The following is a 20,097-nucleotide window of genomic DNA, read 5'->3' on the forward strand; positions in this document are numbered from 1 at the left end:
GCTACCGCAGAAGGATGGACATGTGCACTCCTGCTAGCATTTGTGAGAAAGCGCTAACTTGTTCCTGGAGGGAAAGGGAGAAGAGGGGGGCTGGAATACAGCTAGGGGTGATTATACAGGCTTTGGCTGCTGTCCATCATCAGGGGGTTAAACTAGCTGAAGCTCCTCTGTGTGGTTCCCATACTCGTTTCATCCAAACAAAGGAACCCCGCCGTTATTATTGCTTATTTCCAACATGGAGTTCTGCTGATAGGGTCACATTAAGTGCCTTCCATGCATGCATCAGAGATCGGCTATTGTTGTGCCACAGGATTGCCCTCGTTGGCGTCGCCACTGATCATAATAGAGACTTAAGCCCTTTTTTGTTTCTGGTTGAGTCATTTCCAACAGATGTCAGGGCTTAGTCTTAGACTTTCATAGTCATATATACGACGTGGATAAATTTCCATACACAAGTAATCTGCAGAGATTCAGCTCACGGTTTTGTCATTTTGTAAATGCAATGGACAGCAAGAGAGATCAAAGCACTGTCAGGGTGCAGGTTTTTCCATCAGTAATGCAATAAATTTGATTAAACTGAACATCTGGTGTTTTTATCTCGTCTCTATCTCTGGCTCTGGCTTATCTTTCAGGACAATAGGAAATCATCTCGGGTGACAATATAGTTGAACTACAGAATAAAACATCTCAGGCAGCACTTTGGAGCAATCTACAGAATCCCTCAATCACATTAAGGTCTAAAACGTATACTTGTTACATTTGAGTGTGTGTCAATATATGGAGTTTTAAGCTGGGAGCTCAGGAAACACAGATCTGCAGAAGCATAGACAAAAAAATATGATGATGTTTTGGAAATGTAGTTCACCTTTAAACTACATCTGAAGGCTAAACACAAAAATCCTGTTAAATGAGATATACAAAGTATTCATAATCCTGTACATTTCAGAATTTTGTGTTATAGCTGCAAAATTTAGTCAATTTTGTTAGGATCCTATGTGATAGATCACCTGAAAGAGCTGCATAGTTGTGAAGAGGAAATACATCGTTTCATTTTTGTCTAGTCTTTGCAAAATATCTCAACCTCAAATTGAATTGAAGGCATCTGTGAACATTTTGTAGGTTTAGCTTTCAATTAGGTATAAGTCTGGGCTTTGACTGTGCCATTCTAACACATGAACATGCTTTGATTTAAACTGTTTTAGGTCATCTTACTGAAAGGACATCATCAAAAAGTCATGTTTTATTCCAGGAATGATGTCCTTAATGTGATGTAAAATAACTTTTCTGCCACACTGTGCTTTTCCTATAATGACCTGTCTGCTGTGTCCCCCAGTTTTCATGATTTTCCTCTGTTTTTGAACAAACCTCTAAGGCCTTCGATTGTATTTATGCTAGAATTAAATAGCGAAAACAAAGTTCCTGATTTAATAAACTAGGCAACTTCTGGTTCCCACAGTTTGGCACTGACCCAAACATTGGGACGCGCTGGTCTAATTGGAAAAGTGTGTGATTATTTACGTGCTCAAAACAGCAATCAGCCTCTTCTGCAGCTGTATTTAAGACTGGAGCGCAGTGCAGCTCCGAGTTCGGCTGCTGTAATGTGGTGAATTAGCTTCATGTTAGAGACCCCGGCTGACCCCCATTATACAGTCAGGGACACATTTAATTAGCAGCAGCTCACGTGAAACGACAAAATGTATTAATATTAATGGGGGTTTAATTGAGGTCGCTTTGGTCCCCCGTCGAGGCTTTCAACCTCTAAAATGGCTGACGTGTGATAGCGCGAGCAGAGGGAGCCCACAGCCCAGGCTCGCCATTTCATATGTGACCCCGGAGAAAATGACAACCATCTCCCATAATTCATCTGAAGATGTCACCTTCCTGACAAATGAACAGGCGCTATGGGCAGTGTGTGTGTGAGGGTGCTGCAGGCTCAGTTTAGTTATACTTGTGAGGACTTACTGTGATGATTTGGCCCATCCCCGTAGGGACGCAGCTGACTTTCAAGTTAGTTTACTGTGTGTGTCCAAGCGTCTATACGTGGGCTATCCACATGTTCATGTCAAAATGAAGGTCATGCCCAGCAGGATAATTAATGTTGCTGCTTTTTTATATAATTTTAAGTCAAACCTTGGAACTGCTCCCTCTGAAGGATTAACTGTCCAATTTAATTTAGGCTACTGAGCAAGTAAATGAAAACGCAACCTTTGCACCCTGGGACACAGTCTCCATATCTTTCTTCTTCATTTTTTTTTTTTATCAAGACAGTGCAACAGGTTGGCAGGGGGCCTGTCGTATGTCACCAATCTCCCCCAGAGGGACTGTCTGCAGACTTTAGGAAAGGATGAACAAGAAGATCACAGGTGTTTTTTGTAAAATGATCTGGATTAATTTTCTGTTTTAAGCCACCTACAAAGCTATTGCTACCTTTAACTCTGGGTATTCTCTTTTTTCTCTCTCATGGAAAGTAATCCTGGCCCAGTACTTTGTTTAGCAGGCTTTCTCCCTTGGATGACGTAAGCGAACCAAGGAATGCACAGGGAGAACATGCAAACTCCATGCAGAAAGACTTCAGGCCAGGATTTCAACCCAGGACCTTCTTGCAGCAAGGCAGCAGTGCAACTGCACATATTCCACATTGGTAGACTTATAGTTAGACAAGAGTCACTTTAACTCTTTATTTAGGTTGAAAACCTAAATCATCATGCTCATACTCCCTCAATGTTGCGTCCAGTCAATCCAGGGTTGGATTGATCCGTACATATTTAGCCCAAGAAAGCCTGGGTGAGAAAAATCAATTGGATTGTTTTCGACCCAGCAGTTTTTAGAGTGTAGTCAGAGACCGGAGAGGCATCAGCTTATTGAAAGTAAAGTGAACCATGAGACAGCTAATTTCCGCTGTTTGTGCTTCAGAACATACAGACTAAGAAACAATTTATCTAGATCAGTGCACTTCTTCTCCTTTCAAATGCCAATTGTTTGACTTTTGGCATTTAAAGGTCAAATATTAAAAGTATGAGAATTACCACGACCAAATAACTAGATTTGTTTTTTTTAAACTCACTTTAAGAAATAAACATTGACATACGTATTGATTGAAGCTTTATAAATTAACTACAGTACCACAATATGTATAAAAATATAACACAAAAATACAAAAGCAAAAATGTCTTTAAAACATAACAAAAAAAAATCAATATGCCCTTTACTTTTACATACTACACAGACTTTCAAAATGTAGTCTAGATATCTTAAGTCCCATTCATTTATGTTAATGAAATACAAATATAAATATTAATATTTAATTTTTTTCTTCCTCTTTTTATATAAAGTTGTTTGAGTTTTGTTAGTGAATATTACTGATATACTTTAAGAAAGGCCATTTTTAAAATAAAACTAAATATGCTTGCTTATTGCTGCTTCTAGTCTATTCAGTCTGAACAGGCAAAGTTTTAGTCACCTAATCCGGATGTGAGGACCCACCCTCAGCGGATCATGGAAAAAGGAAGCTACAGAGCCGGCTTCGGTGAGGATAAATCAATGGTTTTAAGCGCTCTGCGGCTAAATGTGACTCTATTTAAGGATTGTTTTATGCTCTCATAGAGAAGGCGACCAAACGTGTTTTCACAGAAACAGAAAAATATGGTTTTCCTTTTATGTAGGAGGAGTTAATATTGTTGGCTGTCCGTTTACAACCCAGCAGCAGGCTGGGTTAACTCACTGAGATTTCATTTCACTCTAGTTATTGCTATACTTGCCTTTAAAACGTCCAGTGTTGTAAAATCTAAACAAGTGGCTTGCAAAATGAAGCAATTAGTTAGCTATTAGTTCTAACGTAGCATCTTTTAAGAGCTTGAGGATCTTGAAGCTGTGTGCTTATTGGACAGAGCAGCCACGCTGAAGGTGCTTATTGGACGTAGTTCAGGAAGTCTTTTATTTACTTACGATGTATCCCTGCAGGTGCACAACATCTAATTCTGCTGATAGCTGTCACAAATGAGTAGTACACCAGTTATTAACTGGATACAATTTACTTATGTTCCTGCCTTCTAAGTAGCTGCCTTACCTTCTGTTTTATAAATCGTCTTTAAGTGAAGTGTTTGGTCTAATGTCCTTTTCTTGCTGTTGGTTTTAACTGTACTGCTCAAAGTAAATTATTAATAGACTCAGGTATTTCCATTATCTATTTTTTATATTACGCACAAACTCTTGTGCATGTTACTTCATAAATATTTGCCTCATTAGAAATCAGCTCAGACTGGCCTATACAACAGATAAGTTCACTAAGTTATTCTAATTTATTGTGCAAAACATAAATGAACATCTGCAATCACATTGTAAAAGTAGTGATAAAAGCATGGTGTGTCTCCTTTACTCTGATTCTTTTGCACATCTGTATTGGAAATTAATATACCGGCTGCTCTTGCTGCACCACATGCTTGAGTTTTATTAGTAACCTGTGGTACAATAAAGCAGAGAAGTGTCTTATCTCAATGTTATAAGACTACAGAAGTCTGGTAAAATCTAGTGGAGCTTAAATTATTGGTTTCTTGTGACCTGTTGACAGATTCACTTGAAACTGATTGTATTTTATCACTTGCTGTCACTTCTGTTGATTGTAGCAAAGTAGACCACTTTACTGTTTGGTGAGTCCAGTCACATTACTTAGTGAGGTTCCACAATATTAAAAAGAGTTTTGCTAAATAACACTTTAGTGGCATAAAGTAGAGCGTAATCCAAGATGTTTTACATCCTGTGCCAGTGAGGGCTTTTGAACTTTTTTGATTTTGGTGATAGTAGAAGCTCAGCCTTTAAAAAAAATGTCTGGAAATTCACATTGTTGTAATTGGTTGTCATTAACCAAACTTCTTTCTGACGTTTTCAGTCTTTATTTGTTATGCAGTGTTTCTACCAGATGTTCAGACTTAGTATGTCAACCACTAATGATATGCATTTGGTGTTTACATTAAGGGCAAGTCCATCCAACCCTTCCAATGTTTTAATGATATGCATAAAATATTGTATCCTACTAAATATTACATTCAAGCTCCTTTGCAATTTCCATATTGCACTCACTGATACGACAATAACTAGTTTTAGCAACACTCATAAATTTTTATACGGGTAAAGTTGTTTTGGATTCAATGTCCCTTTTAATCGAGTAGCTATTGATTTTAGATACAGCTGAAGGAATTCGAGATCCTTAGCTGTTGTTGTTATTCTATTTACATTTGCAGAATAAAGCAGCAAATGTCCCCACAGCCTGATGCTGAAACCATCGTGCCTGCAAAGTTGGATTTTTGGAGCATAACTCCTCCAAACATTCGTCTACTCACTGTGATGCAACAGCTCAAATTGTAGTTGAATGTCAGTTTTTAAACCCGTTTTAAGTAAGGATCTGATCGTTTGCCTCCACTTCTGTTTATTGTCTCTCCTCAGGTACAGGCAAGAGGATGTGGCTCCTGTGTGTCCTTCTCCTATCTCTGCTGTCTCTTGTTTCCAGTGCGGCAGACTCGAAGGCCATCACCACCACCCTTGCAACCAAGTGGGCCGATACTCCGCTGCTGCTGGAAGCCAGGTACCACACCACATTGTTGTAGCAGATTTCTTACTGTGCTGTACGAACTTCGCACAAAGGTCAGTCAGCATCTGTCCTCTGTTGCCCCTGAATTTAATCTGCTTGCTTAAAAAAATAGCAACATAAACGATTAAGTTGTATACAGTGATGAGAAAAATTTTTTTTTCTCCTTTGTTTGTCAAGCGTGAGTATTTCAGCTCAACAAATTTAAGTATTAGAAAAAGATTAGACACACAAAATTCTGAGTTTAAATATGCAGCAGGCGTTCATTATGGAAAAATCCAAAACTCTGTACATGTCCCGCCGTGTCACATCTTTAGAAAGCTGTGTTCAGTATCTCTAGACTTACTCAGAGCTTCTTACTGCCACCATCATAAAAAAATGTCACTTATTGTTTTTGCTTCTTCTTCAGTGAGTTTCTGGCGGAGGAGAGCCAGGACAAGTTCTGGGACTTTGTAGAGGCCAATCAAAACATCGAGGGAGAGCATGATGGTAATGTAAAACGGCTGCAGACTCTTCAGACCATTTTCACTTTCAGCTTCTGCTCTGAGAGCGTCTGAATTTCTGATGGTGTTGCTGCATCTCGGCAGTGATTGCGTTGTACTGTCAGTGCTTCGCCCGAGTACTTAAAGGACCCAGAACCCAACTCTGTTAGCAGCAGCTGGGTCACAGCTACTGCGACAGAAGAGAAGTGGTGATGTGGTTTAATTTTAAAGTGAGAAGACGACTTGGCACATTGTTAGCTGCTATACAATGCCGTATGTATAGATTGATATTTTCTGAGCTATTCCAGATTTTGTCACACTCTACCACGTGTGTCAATGTCATTTCTTGGGGTTTTATTTGATAGATCATCACAATGCAGTGCATGTGATAGGGAAGGAAACTGATGTATGGTTTTATTTTTGAAAGAGCGAAAAAATCCCAACGTTGGTGTGATTAACACGATGAAAGAGGCAACTTTAAGGGAACAGACTCACTTGGAAAAGTTTGGCCTGAACCAGTGGTTTGTTTTCTACTCATGCTCTCATCAGCTGTTCCTCTTAAATATCTTTCTTATCCCCACTGACAAATGGGATCCCCAATGCATGCTGGGAGTCAACACCAGTTTTCACTGTGAGGATGGTTTTTAAGGTGATATCATTGTTTGTTTTTCATCTTATGCAGTTCTTCACATGCCAAAAGTTCAAATTCTGCTGTGTTTGTTGAGTTTCCTGCATGATTTGTGACAAACTGCAAAAGGGATTTTTATGTCTTTCTTCTTCGTCTTCTTCTTCAATGAAAGTCCAATTTGAGATAGTGTGACTAATATTTGACTACAGCTGCAAATAATGATTATTTTAGTGATCAAATATTATATAGATTATTCCGGTGAATGATAAAAAATTGGCACATTCCGCAGATTTTTCATTTAACCTCTCAAGCCTTTCTTATGCAATATTAGAAATACATTAAAGATGCAGATAAACAAATAAGTTGGTTCCTTCTCTAAATCAAAAAACAAGCATTTTATCCCCTAAAATGCAATAACATAACATTCTTTTAAGGAACATTGGATCATTTGTAGCAATGAATGCATCTGCAGCTAAAAATTACTTCTGACGTCAACATGTGAAAAGCTCAGCCCTTTCTGGTGGATTTAGCATCAGTACAGAGCAGGGCTGATCTGATGATTATTTTTCTTGGATTAACTGATTGATAATTGGATAGAAAATGTGGTTAATAGGAGTTTGTATTTATTTATTTGTTTTGCATAATTTGAACTAGGTGAAGCTAAAACTATCCCAACTGAGGAGTTCTGGGTAGAACATATTAAATTATTTTTTTATCTTGAATGCAAAGTATATACATTTTTGTACAGTTTTTGGCTTCATTACTGCTCTCAGGGTGTTGCTTTTCTGCATATGGCCTTTTTTTAGTCTGTAGACTCCAGTTAACAAATAATCGATTACTGAATTAGTCGAACATCCCCATTAATCCAATTAATCGTTTCAGCTGTACGGTTTCCAGGTTCTTCCACCAGATCTGGGCAGCTCCTCCAGAGTGGCTATGGGCAATGCGCCTTCCTGCCTCTTGTCTTTTTTTGGACACCATGACCTTTTTAATAAAATCCCCTGGTGTTAGGGTTTTTAAATGAGGCACTGGATGATAAATGAATAGTAATGTCAGACTTTACTCTGATCACCTGTCAAATTGTTGTATGTTTTATTTTTATTTTTCTACAGACACAGACCAAGCTTACTATGAGCTGATTGTGAAGAAAGCCAGTTCTTTGCTGAGCTCCGTCCAGCTGAACATGCTGAAGTTCGCCCTCTCTCTGAGAGCATACTCTGCCACAGTTCACTCCTTCCAGCAGGTAACAGGAGGAGCTGCTGCTGGCTGAACGGTATGTGCTTACCTATTAGAGAAGTCAGTATTTGTCATTGTTTTGGTTTTTTTCTTATTAGATTTCATCCACTGAGCATCCTCCCTCTGGCTGCTCAGCTTTCATCAGCGTCCATGGAGAGAAGTCCTGTGCTCCAGAAAGCTTGGCAACGCTGTTGAAAACCGCAACAGAAAGGTAATGACAGATATTCGCGTATAAAAGTACACACAGTAGTCTTTGAATCAGTAACATACTGACTAGTCAGGTGATGTTGTTATCCCCATTGCAGACCGAAGCCGTATCTTTTCAAAGGTGATCATAGATACCCGGGATCAAATCCAGACACGCCTGTGATCATCCTCTACGCTGAACTCGGGACGCCAGATTTCCAGAGGTTCCACCAAGTCCTAACATCCAAAGTCAACGAAGGGTCGGCAGCTTATGTGCTTCGTCACTACGTGGCTGTAGGTGTTCACACACCACACACACACACAAGCATTGTTACTCTACTTTTAATATTATAGTAGATAAATTAAAATTGGTTTATCTACTTACTCAAGTTCTCCAACAAATAATTTGTGCTCTTTTTTTAAAAAGAGCACAAATGTCACCCCACAGAAACGTGAGAACTGAACTGAACTATATTCAGTTCTGGTCCGTTACTCGTCACAATTGAACCTCTGTTGGTCACAAATTTAATCTCTCTTTAGTCTGAGAGATTTGTGTTCAGTAATTTAGAGTCTGATCATTCTCTATATACTTTATTTTTGCTGAAACTTTTTTTTTTTTTAAACCAAACTCTTAGAAAATGTTTGACAAATCAGTTTCGTTCGGTTTTTACCATGAATTTAAACTGCTGTCTAAATCATAGTTAAGACAATACAGGGAATACAGTTTAAGCACTAAAATTATTTACCTTCTTAGTTCCATCTTCATTTCAGGAGTTTTAACTGACTTGCTTCGAATCTAATGAATTGATTTATTTATTGATGGATTAAAAATCTACTCATTTAAAAAAACTCCATGGTGCAGTGATAGTCGTTATTTCATCTTTCCTTATTGCATTAAAACTATACGACTACTACTAATACCGCTGCTCCTAGGCAGATGTTGGTTTGATGACATCAACGCTCCGTTTTGACTGAAAAGTGCCGTGTGAATGTGTGAAACAGTGGATGCAACTTGTAGTGTTAAAAATGGGCGCTGAGTGGGTAATACAACTAGAGATTCACTTCATAATGCAGGCCATTTACTATTTATCCCCACTGCTCCAGCAGACTAGACCAGATGTCCACATTTGTGAACATATGGCAAAATAATCATTCTAGTGCACTTGTTCTCTCACTTTTCTTTATTTGAGAAAAAAACTTGTGGAGTTTAACCAGGCTTTTCATTTACACCTGGGATGAAGTGTTTCTCCAGTTTTTCATGCCAGGTTGAACTTGGATTTCCTCCTTTCTCACATCCATTTATTTCTCCCCCTGATTATGCAAAATTATTCTCACCATCTGTTTGATATGCATCGAGCCTTTATGCTTAACTAACTAAAAAAAGGCCAATTCAGTACCAGTTATTGGACAGTCAATGTGTTCGGTAATGGCTTGTTATCTGTCCTTTAAATCTGTCCCTGAAGTCACAGAGTGTTTGTCTTTGTGAAGGAAATTAGATGAAACGTTCAACAGGTGAGAGGACTACAGTGATTAATTGCTAGGGTGTGATTAATCTGACAAAATGTTTTGATTGATTGACAGCACTACTTTATATTCCTTATTCTGCTGGACATCCATCCCTACCCAAAACTGTCTATTCACCTGCTGATCTTTCTGTTGTTGGCTCGTCTATCTGTCCATATTTTCAGCTTTGAGGTTTTGACAAATATTTTTCCTAGCAAGCAGTATTTGTACTTACACAAGTAGAGAGTTTTGACAGGAAAAAGTGCAAGGACACAGGACAGGGACAATAACTCCCTGAAATAAGTTTTCTTACTTTATACTAACATCGCCTCCTTTCCTCCCAGGAACCTAATGAAAACAAAGTGTATCTGTCGGGGTACGGAGTGGAGCTGGCTATTAAAAGCCAGGAGTACAAGGCAAAGGACGACACACAAGTTCAAGGTTTGTGCTCTCTTAGGAATTAATTTACAATAAACAGACTCATGCTGCTGGTGTAATCACTGAGGAGTCCTGACATGAATATCTAGTTAATTGATTTTGCTTTCAGGGGCGGAGGTGAACGCTACAGTGATCGGCGAGAACGATCCAGTGGATGAGGTCCAGGGATTCCTTTTTGGCAAACTGAAGTGAGTGTCTCTGTGTTGAGCTGCGATAAATTTTCACAAGCTTGGTCTGGTTCCAACAGCATTAACTCCAGCCAAGCTCTTTTTTTTTTTCTCTCCTCGCTCTTTTTATTCTCTAAACTTAATTCCCTTGAAGCGCTGACCATATCTCTGCTCAGCTAACCTGCAAATAACTAAATCAATCTGTGGTTCCAAGCACTCTTTTTCTTAATTAGAAGTTCAGTTCTACTTTGTAGCTGCATTTTCCTAGACTGTGTCTCTCTCTCTCTCTCCCTTACCAGGACTCTCTATCCAGAGCTCAAGGAACAGCTGAAAGAGTTGAGGAAGCACTTAGTAGAAAGCACCAATGAAATGGCACCGCTAAAGGTCTGGCAAATGCAAGGTGGGTGTCCTCTTCCTTTAACCCATCAGCAGATAACCCTTTTATTCCTCTGCTGTTTCCTCCTGAACAAATGGCTGTGTAAGTGCAAACACAGGAAACATTTGTCATATTATGAATAAATATCCATCTGGCTAAAACACACATCAGAGGTGATAGAGCAGCCATATTGACGGACTAGCAAATGTTACGCTGAGGGTATGTAGTCTCACAATTAAGACCGGTAAGCTACTCTACTCACCTTTAAGCCATAAATCGTACAAGTAAGTAAAGGTTATTTAAACTGTAAATATCTGTGCTTTTAAAAAGTAATATTGTAAACCACATGACCTTAAAATATTCTTAGTTTGTACCAAGACATAATAATCTAGTAGAATATAGATGCCTTTCATCCATTCATTGTAGCTATTGAAGCGTATTTGGTAGCAGCTCCAGTAGCTAATCCAAGATGTGTGACCACTGCTTTATCTTTAGAAATAAGGGCTTCAACATGCAACTAAATCAAATGATTTAAGATCTCAGAGAGAGAAAAGAGAAATCTTCATCTTTTTGTCTGCCTAGAGATCAATATTTGTTGTACTTCCTGTGGAATTGGGCTCCACAGGAAGTACAACTAGAAGCACACACCCCTCCAAATTGTGCATATGATTACAGGGAGAGAGAAAAGTTGTGTTCTTCAAGCAGCAGTTCTAAAGTGCATTCTGTTTATGTTAAAAGAGAAGAAGAAGAAAAAAATTCCCAACTGTGTTTTTTATTTTATTTTGACAATACATGTCAGCATGAATATTTAAAAACAACTTCTGGCTTCAGAGCCCGCTTTTCCTAATTTGCTCAAATCCCGGCAATCTGTTGGGTGGGCTGATTTATTTATTTTTTTCTAAGGGTGCTTAACAAGTTTGTACATTTAATATAAGATGTTGCTACTTCATTATTAAGCCATTTAATGATTGCATAGTTATACGACATTTGAATTCCTAAAAACATTTGTCTGAGATGTTTATCCAACTTTACATAACAGCTGGTTTTCTTTCTTTTCTTTTTTTTTTATCTCTGCATCAGGGAGTTTACCAGATAATTTTAAGGCGTCCTTAGAAACCGGTTGTAAACATGAAAGCACACTTGGCATCTGATTGGATAAACCATCTGTACTTAATAACCTTTCTGTGTTTATACAACACTGGTCCAATTGTGGAAGCCCTGTTCACACAGCAATTCTTAGTGTGTGCAGCTCTTTGTTCTGTTAAACACACACCAGTGAAAGCATCCGGGTCGGTTCGTGGCCCACGGACACTTGGCATGTTGACAGGGGAAGCAGCTGACCCCTCTGACAACTGGATGACTCCATCATCTAATGATGACACTGAGAGGATGTTTCCAACAGAGCCACTTCTGTTGCTTTCCGTTTTGTCTTCATCGGGAGCAGCAGCTATATTCTCTTATTTAGCTCCTGACTGCCTTTATATTTATCTTAGCACTGATTCTTGACTGATACTGAAGGAGCGAAATATGAAAATGTGCTCAGCTGTAACGTCTCAAATTCATGTACCTTCTACACTTTGTTCCAAAGTGTTTTTCCACTTAGTTTGAGTATATTTACTATGTCTCTGTTTTAGCTATACCTGGATGCAGACTTGTGACTGAAGAATGTAACAATAAGAAAGGACAACGTACTAGTGAGCAAAATGTTAATGTTTTGCAATTGTGGTCATCAACATAATATTTAAGGAATCAATTAAAATAAAAATAAAAAATTTAAAAGGAAACTCCAGCAGCCAAAAATAAAGAATAATAAAAATCAGAAGCACTTTATTTGATGGGTTGTGCATAAGACTTGACATATAAACATGACATAACACACGTCATGAAGATGAAGGAGTTTTCATGAACTTTTTACGACTAAACATGTCATGAAGTGTCATTTGGTAAATAATGACACTTTCAATGTAAAACCTCATTAAAAGTGCATCAAAACTGTCAAATTTGCATTATTCTGTTAATAATGGCACCTTTAATGCAAAGTTGCATTAAAAATCCATTGCAATTGTCAACTTTTCATTACAAGTGTTCAACATTTACCGAATGACTCTTCATGACAACAGTCGTAAAACATTCATGAAAACTCCTTTGTCTTCATAACAGACGTTATGTCACGTTTATATAAAGATAAATAAAGTCTTACCACAAAATCTTATGACAAGTAACAAAGACCGACTTCATGCACTTAAAGACTTCTTTTAATATTCTGCTATTCTTTGTTTCAATTTGACACAATAAGAGCTCTGAGAGTAGACGATGATTTTCTTCTTCCTGCTCCCTCAATGCTAATGGCTCGAATTAATTTTTTAACTGATGCTTTGATCATGATTAAATACAAACATAAACAAATACGCTCTTGTTGCTTCACTCCATCAGCGATTCAAACCAGCAGCCGAACCTTAATTAGTGCAGGTGTTTGATCCTCCAGCTGCCTCTCTGTGCATCTGAGCTGTTATATGTTTAATATAACTGAGGAATGTGGCTGCATTTTTTAAAAAATTGCAGATTCTGATTGCGTCATTTATTGTTACACGCGCAGCGTTTTTCAGTTTTTATCACTTCTCTCACCACACGCATATTCCCACTGTAAAAGTCTGAACATTTACAAATGCCTTGCACGCCTTGAAAGTCATCTATCATCAGGCGTGGTCAGGATGCGAGTGCGGCGCTGCTTTGATTGTGTCGAATAAAAGACGTGAGCCGGCTGAGCTCGACTGTCAGACTGACACGAGGGCGCCTGTCTTTATCTTCTAACCCACTGGGGCTCATTAACTCAGCCTGTTTACAAAAAGCGGAAGACTTCCAGGGGCAAATAATCACAGCCTACAACACCATTACAAAGAGGCTCACTGCATTGAAATAAAGCTCACTGCATCCTTTCTTTCCTTGGAAAGCCTTGCTTTTAATGCGCATATATTTCCTGCATCCTGAATCCGAGGAATTTGCCTTCTGTGGCCAGACCAGTACTTTCTAGGCATATCCCATGTCAACAGCAGCTTAATGAGGTCCCTAATATTTTTGGGTAAAAGTATTAAGATTTATGATTTGTTAAGCTTTTCTGTTTTAATTAGCACATTTTCACAATTCTTTCTTAAGTTTATTGTCTATAGGATTGTTGGTATATTTGTAGTATAAGCTGTACTTCATAAACATGTCTGCCTAGCAAAATTTGACTTTTAACGTTGAACTTTAAACATCTGCACAGCGTCAGGCTTTATTGTGGAATATTTCTTTTTTTTTTTTATTAACTTCTTCAAACTCAAGAAACATTTGGGCATCTCAGTAACTCATAACACACAGATATGCATATCTCAGGTGATTGTTGATGATTTTAAAGTCCACAGACTTTTATATTAGAAGCCATTGAATAAAGGTCTTATTTTCTGAGAAGTTTAATTTTGTATTTTCTTTTAGATAAAGACCATAAAAGAACAGACGTAGACACTTGAAACAAGTTGAATGTAATGAATCTATATGATAGATGAGCTTCACTTTTTCAGATGCGTTACTGAAATAAATGACATTTTCGGTGATATTTAAATTTGTTGCAATAGTATTTAATTATTCTTTGCTCTCAAGGACTTGAAGTTTGCACAAGCTTCAGTTTTCCTCTCCGATGTGAGAGAAAAAGGACAGAACAGAAGGAAACCAGCAAATAAACACTGCTGATCCCTGCTTATTTAAAACAAACAAAAACGCTGTTTCACCACAACTTATTGAAGTTACTTTTTTTCCTTTTGCAAGAGCTGAAAACTTTCTGCTTGTCCTACATCATATTCTCCTGTGTTTCGTGTTTGCTTTTCATTTTCATCCACTCATCTCTTTCCCCGTTGCTTGCCCTCTCTGCCCCCTCCTCTCCTTCCACGTCGTCTTCTTTAGATCTGAGTTTCCAGACAGCAGCTCGCATTCTTGCAGCTCCCGCTGTTGATGCCCTGAACGTAATGAAAGACCTCAGTCAGAACTTTCCCACCAAAGCCAGGTACAGCAGAAATTAACACACGCCCAAGCTGAGTTTGTACACATACTGACAAGTTCTGGGTTTTATTTATTGTTTGTTTGTTTGTTTTTCCTTTCAGGTCCATCACAAAAACTGTGGTCAAGTCTGAAATCCGCAAAGAGATTGAGGAGAACCAAAAGGTAGAAGTTTGTCCTCCATTTTTTATCCGTTTTTGATCTTTTATTCTCTTCTCTAGATACATCAGACTTCTTATGTTCTTCGACCCATCGGTTCCAATTTTGATCTGATCTTTCTTTATTTTTTTATTATAAAAAGTCTTTGTGCCATGATTTATATCATATAAGAATGATAAATGGACTATAGGTTGGGACTGTTTTTAATTGAACAAGAGATGAAGGAATTACGAGATTTTACCTATTAATGCATCAAAATATGTTTCCAACCTTGCTAAACTTTTGATTTTTTATTTAGCTCATTAAAACTCACAATGTATATGATTTCTGTTTCATGTAAGTAGTAAGTGGTTTAAATACCTAGTTTTGATGCATTTAAAGAATATGAGAAAAACGAAACTCCCATTTATTTATTTGTTATTTATTGTCTAATTCATTACATTCAGAAGTATAAAAATAAAATTAGAGTGGAGATCAGGCTATTCCTGGCTGACACCAGTTTTAAAATGTTCTTTCGGATTTGGCCAATTCAAATCTATTTTTTGTCAAAGGACTTTAACACATAGAAGATAAAAAGGTGCCGCAGGTTCTTTGATTGTAGTAGTTTTGAATCTATCAAACTGTATGTCTCTAACCTTTATTAAAATATAGCTGAACTCAAAATAGGGCGTCAAGGCACATCCTGTTTGTTGATTTGTTCAGTTTTGAGAAACAAAATCCGCAAGATTTTTGTTTCCCCATCCCATTTTGTGCCTCAAACAAATGTCTCTTCCTGGAGTTTCAGGAAAAGGGACAGAGTATCAGATAAACTGTCTGGCACTTTCATATGTTTCTCAATGGGACTTCAGTGGTCACTACTTTAATATAAAATATTAGATTTGTAATAAGTTTGGTAACTTATGTAAAAGGATGAGTTTCTTTATCGCTTTATTCTTTAAACTTGAATAAATATTGTGAGCTGAAGGTTTTGTTCACTCCAAAGCAAAACTAGATGTTAAGTTGAGGTGGGTGCAAACAAAGACTTATCTAAAAACCAAAGAACTTACGATTTCTTTATTGAAGCTGTTGCGTGCTATATTGACTGTTAAAAAGCAGCAAGTGCCTTCTGAACCTTTTTTTTCTGTCTGTGAATAAAAACTTTGTTAGGAGCTATTTTTCGCCTCCAATTTGCACACATTTGGTGCTCCGGGGATCCTGGTTGTGAGGAAAAAAACCTGCCTGCAGTGCTCATTTTCACTTTGATGAGAGCTTTTATAAAGCAATGCAATTAAAGGAAAATACTGCTGCAGGGTTTTTTTTTTATTCCACAAAGGATGGAGGTATATCTGGCTTTATTTTCTTAGACTGGAGGTTTATTTTTTAAATAATACTTCAACTCTAAATGAATTTAAACCAACATCTAATTGCTTCAAAACATTTCAGCATTTTAATGTCTTCCTCTTCTTCCCATGCTACTGATCTGTGAACTAAGTAGGAAGTGCTCTGCAAAAGTATTCAGACCCCTTGACTTTTTTTCCATTACATAAATATTAAATGTAGCATGAAACAAAGTCTGCTAGTCCATCTTATTTGCTTTTGCTGCTTTAAATCTGGGATGATAGACGTTGGAGTCGGAGAATATGATCCTTGCCTGTCATATCCCCGATATGACCATCAGTGGTCCAGTCAAAGTCTGGGCCGAAATCTATTTATGAATCAGGACCTTATCAGTTGTGCCACTCGGTACCCATTTTGAGGTACGAGGTTTGAGGTATTGTGCAAAGAAGATTGTTCAAAACTTTAAATCTCTTGAAATTTGATCAAGACATTGTCTAAAAAAAACCTGCAGCAAAAGCTTATTCTGTAATTGTTAATTACTGAATACAAATGCAATTCAAACCTATAAAACACGGGGTCAAGGGTCTTGAATACTTTTGCGAGGCACTGCAGTTTGTTGATACATTAGTTCTATAAACCTTACTGCAGTTATTTTTGTGGGAAAACGAAATGTCGCTTAGTTGACGCATCAAAAAAAGCAGAAGTTCTGCTCCGTTTTAGTTAAATTTAAGTCGACTTTCGAATATTTACACTTGGTAAAAATTTTGTGCTTTGCTTTTGAAGCACATGTTAAAATGACAGATTCTTAGCTCCTTTTGAGTTGATTTTTTAATTTTTTTTTAACCTCAGCCTGCACCCTTGAACAGAGAGGTCCTCAGCCCTCCAGGCTTCAGCCTGCAGGAAAAATATCTCAAAACGAGACCTGCTCCTCCGGTGGCTGTTTGTTCTCGTCGCCTTTTGCTGTGTGACAAATTGCGAACACCATCTGACTTCAAAAACCTTTCAGTTTCAGACAATGTGTTTGGCTTTGTCCCGTTAATAACGGAATAGGTAATTATCCCCCTATTTTCCTGTCGATGCTTTTTCACTCCCTCTCTCTGCCTCCTCACGCCTCCCGACTCCCGGCGCTCTTCTCACATTATCGCGGCGCGCAGAAGACAGGAGTTTGGGTTGGCGGCGGGGGTTTTGCAGACAGACGTCCTAATTACTGAATCGGTGATTCATTCAGCAGGCGCAGCGCGTCCTGCGGCAAGAAATGATTATTGATTGGAGCGCTTTGGACACCAGCACTGGCTTCCAGACACTTTTTTCTGTCACACACACACACACACGCAGACACCCCGACACACACAGTTTAACTGGGATGAGCAATATTTGTGTTAATCATGTCTTGTTGTAATTGCAGTGTCTGAAGTGTGATTAATCTGATGTCTTTGTGTTTCTGTAATGAGATTTGACTGCGCCAGAATGACTTGGAGCTCTCCTTTTTTCCTCCTCAGACACACAAACAACTCACAGCTCCTCCTAGCCACGCAGCCAGTCACACACCTTTTCTCCCCCCTAATAATTAGATTTGTTTAGCGTGGGCTCAGATCGCTCGAAACTCACTGAACAGAGCTGTCAGAGCTCGTTTGGAGCCGTCAGCCTGCCTCGTTATTGCTCCAGAATGGCCGTTGCATCTAGTTTACAGTATAATTGACTGTGCAAAGGGAGGTTTTTGACGTTGCATGATGCAAACGGCTCGGCTGGTGTGAGAAGAGGAGTTTCGGGGTTTGATGCAACCAGGCCATTTAGTCACTTTTGACATTTCTCTCTGTAGTTTTTCAAAGGAACACTGGGATTGCAGCCTGGAGACTCAGCCCTGTTCATCAACGGGCTGCATATAGATCTGGACACACAAGACATCTTCAGGTATAAACACACACTGAGACGACTGGCTGTAACACCAGCTCGGATAACAAGTGTTTACTGCATTAACTTCAGTCAGCAGAGAAGGAATTTTTAGTTAATATGACATATTTTAATTAACTGATAATATTCAGATTCAGGAAAGATTTTATGTGATTGACCAACACAAAGTGGTGCATAAGTTTGAACTAGAAGGAAAATTACATACGTTGTGTTAGAAATCCTTTTATTGGCAGATGACGATCTGAAAAGTGTGGAGTGCATTTGTATTCAGCCACTGTAAACGCTTGGCTGTGGTGGTATGTCTCCATCAGCTTTGCACAGGTCTGACTTTGACTCTGAGGCCTGCAGAGAGGATCATCAGGGCTGACCTTCACTCCATCTGACGTTTCTGCAGACACCACACATTCTGGACACAAACTTTACTTTCAGGTCGGCGGTACAGAGCGCTCTTCTCAAAAAAAAAAAAAAAACATCCTCCACAGAGACAGCTTCTTTCCCCTGGCAGTTACTCTTAATGAGTCCCCAGATCGACACTATGAATATTTCCTTAATTCAACCTCTTTTCTAAACACTGCATATACAAATATTTACAAAACTTGTATTTTTATTTGCCTTTTTTATTCTTCATATTCAAAATGTCTTTGTTGAAAACAAAGTGGAACCGAATTCAGATTCCTTGTTTGGCTTTTTTTTCCACAAGCCTGGCAAATGAAGCTGATTTTGATCTGAAGTCAGAGATGTTTCTCCGTTTTTCTTGGCTAATCGGCTCCAGTTGTGTAATAATCTCAGACTGGATGGAGAGTTTTAACACGACTTCATCCCCAACCTGCCTGATACGTTTCTCTTTTTCTTCTCTCATTCCTTTGGATTTTATTTTGGGATTAATAACCGTTACATACATATGCATTTTGTACTCTTCAGTTTTTATTTATATAAAAACAGTGTTTCAATTTCCTTCCATTTCATTATACGCATTATTTTTTTTGTTGGTCTGTCATATTAAATCAAGTTTTATTAATAATCAAAATAAGTCTCTGTATGTTGTTTTTTATTTTATCTGAAGAAGTGACAATAATCAAGATGTCAGTTACTCTTTTAATTTAGAATTGAAAGCAGCTTTGTAGATGCCGAGGCAGGCGTACTTCTTGTTCAGATGACCTTGATCTGACCTCTAATTGTCGCCTTCAGTGTGCTGGACGTGCTCCGCAGTGAAGCGAGGGTTATGGAGGGTCTGCGCTCCCTTCTCATCGAGACGCCCTACATCCACGACATCCTGAAACTCAACGTCCAGCCGTCCGACTCTGATTACGCCGTTGATATTCGCAACCCTGCCATCTGCGTAAGATTGAGAAATTTCCCTCTTCTAGGAAATGTTCACCTCAAATTTGTTTGCCGCTGGTTTTGACTTATCTATTGGCAACTTTGTGCTAATTTCTTTTTTCCTCAACTAATTGCTTCCCCCGTTTCAGTGGATTAACAACCTGGAGACGGACCACAGGTACAGCTCATGGCCCTATAATGTCCAGGAGCTGCTCAGACCAACCTTCCCCGGAGTCATCAGGCAAATCCGCAAGAACTTCCACAATCTCGTAAGATCGCTGTTGGGTAGTTGGCATCCAAGTGAGTCTGCTTTACAGTTGAACCAGGGTGAAAAGAAACGGTTTGCTTGTTTTGCAGGTGATCATTGTGGATCCGACCCAGGAGAACGCTGCTGAACTGCTGAGCGTGGCAGAGATGTTTTATGCCAACAACATCCCACTCAGGTTGGTTTTTGTGCCAGGAAGAAAAATGTAGACTGTAAACTTCATTTAATCTAATTTCACCAGGTCTCGACAGGTTAAATTGTTTCTTAATTGTTCCAAAGGACGATAATTCATGTAGGACATGCCTTCAATGTTAAATGTTCGCTGTTTAATTTTATGACGTAGAATCGGACTGGTATTTGTGGTGTCTGACGAAGACGACATAGACGGCATGCAGGACGCAGGCGTGGCTCTGGTCCGAGCCTACAACTACATCACTGACGAGGTGAACAGTCACAGCGCATTCGAAGCCGTCGTCTCGGTAAGTAAAGCCTGCAGAGA

The 20,097-nt window shown here is 38.7% G+C and overlaps 1 protein-coding gene across 2 annotated transcripts in view; it reads left to right on the forward strand.

Moving 5' to 3' along the window:
• The first annotated feature begins 3,444 nt into the window (after positions 1-3,444).
• The window catches only part of uggt1 (UDP-glucose glycoprotein glucosyltransferase 1), a 30,619-nt gene continuing 13,966 nt past the window's right edge, over positions 3,445-20,097 (forward strand). For both annotated transcript variants that reach the window (XM_044143100.1, XM_044143101.1), the window contains exons 1-16: positions 3,445-3,526; positions 5,440-5,578; positions 5,991-6,070; positions 7,804-7,934; positions 8,026-8,138; positions 8,233-8,407; positions 9,961-10,057; positions 10,164-10,242; positions 10,521-10,621; positions 14,534-14,633; positions 14,731-14,791; positions 17,922-18,013; positions 19,202-19,352; positions 19,483-19,602; positions 19,691-19,776; positions 19,942-20,077. In XM_044143100.1, the coding sequence (XP_043999035.1) occupies positions 3,496-3,526; positions 5,440-5,578; positions 5,991-6,070; positions 7,804-7,934; positions 8,026-8,138; positions 8,233-8,407; positions 9,961-10,057; positions 10,164-10,242; positions 10,521-10,621; positions 14,534-14,633; positions 14,731-14,791; positions 17,922-18,013; positions 19,202-19,352; positions 19,483-19,602; positions 19,691-19,776; positions 19,942-20,077 (1,692 nt within the window). In that variant the 5' untranslated portion in view covers positions 3,445-3,495. The remainder of the gene's footprint in view (positions 3,527-5,439; positions 5,579-5,990; positions 6,071-7,803; positions 7,935-8,025; positions 8,139-8,232; positions 8,408-9,960; positions 10,058-10,163; positions 10,243-10,520; positions 10,622-14,533; positions 14,634-14,730; positions 14,792-17,921; positions 18,014-19,201; positions 19,353-19,482; positions 19,603-19,690; positions 19,777-19,941; positions 20,078-20,097) is intronic.

The sequence above is a fragment of the Gambusia affinis genome, linkage group LG16, assembly GCF_019740435.1.
Source record: "Gambusia affinis linkage group LG16, SWU_Gaff_1.0, whole genome shotgun sequence".
Classification (NCBI taxonomy): domain Eukaryota; kingdom Metazoa; phylum Chordata; class Actinopteri; order Cyprinodontiformes; family Poeciliidae; genus Gambusia; species Gambusia affinis.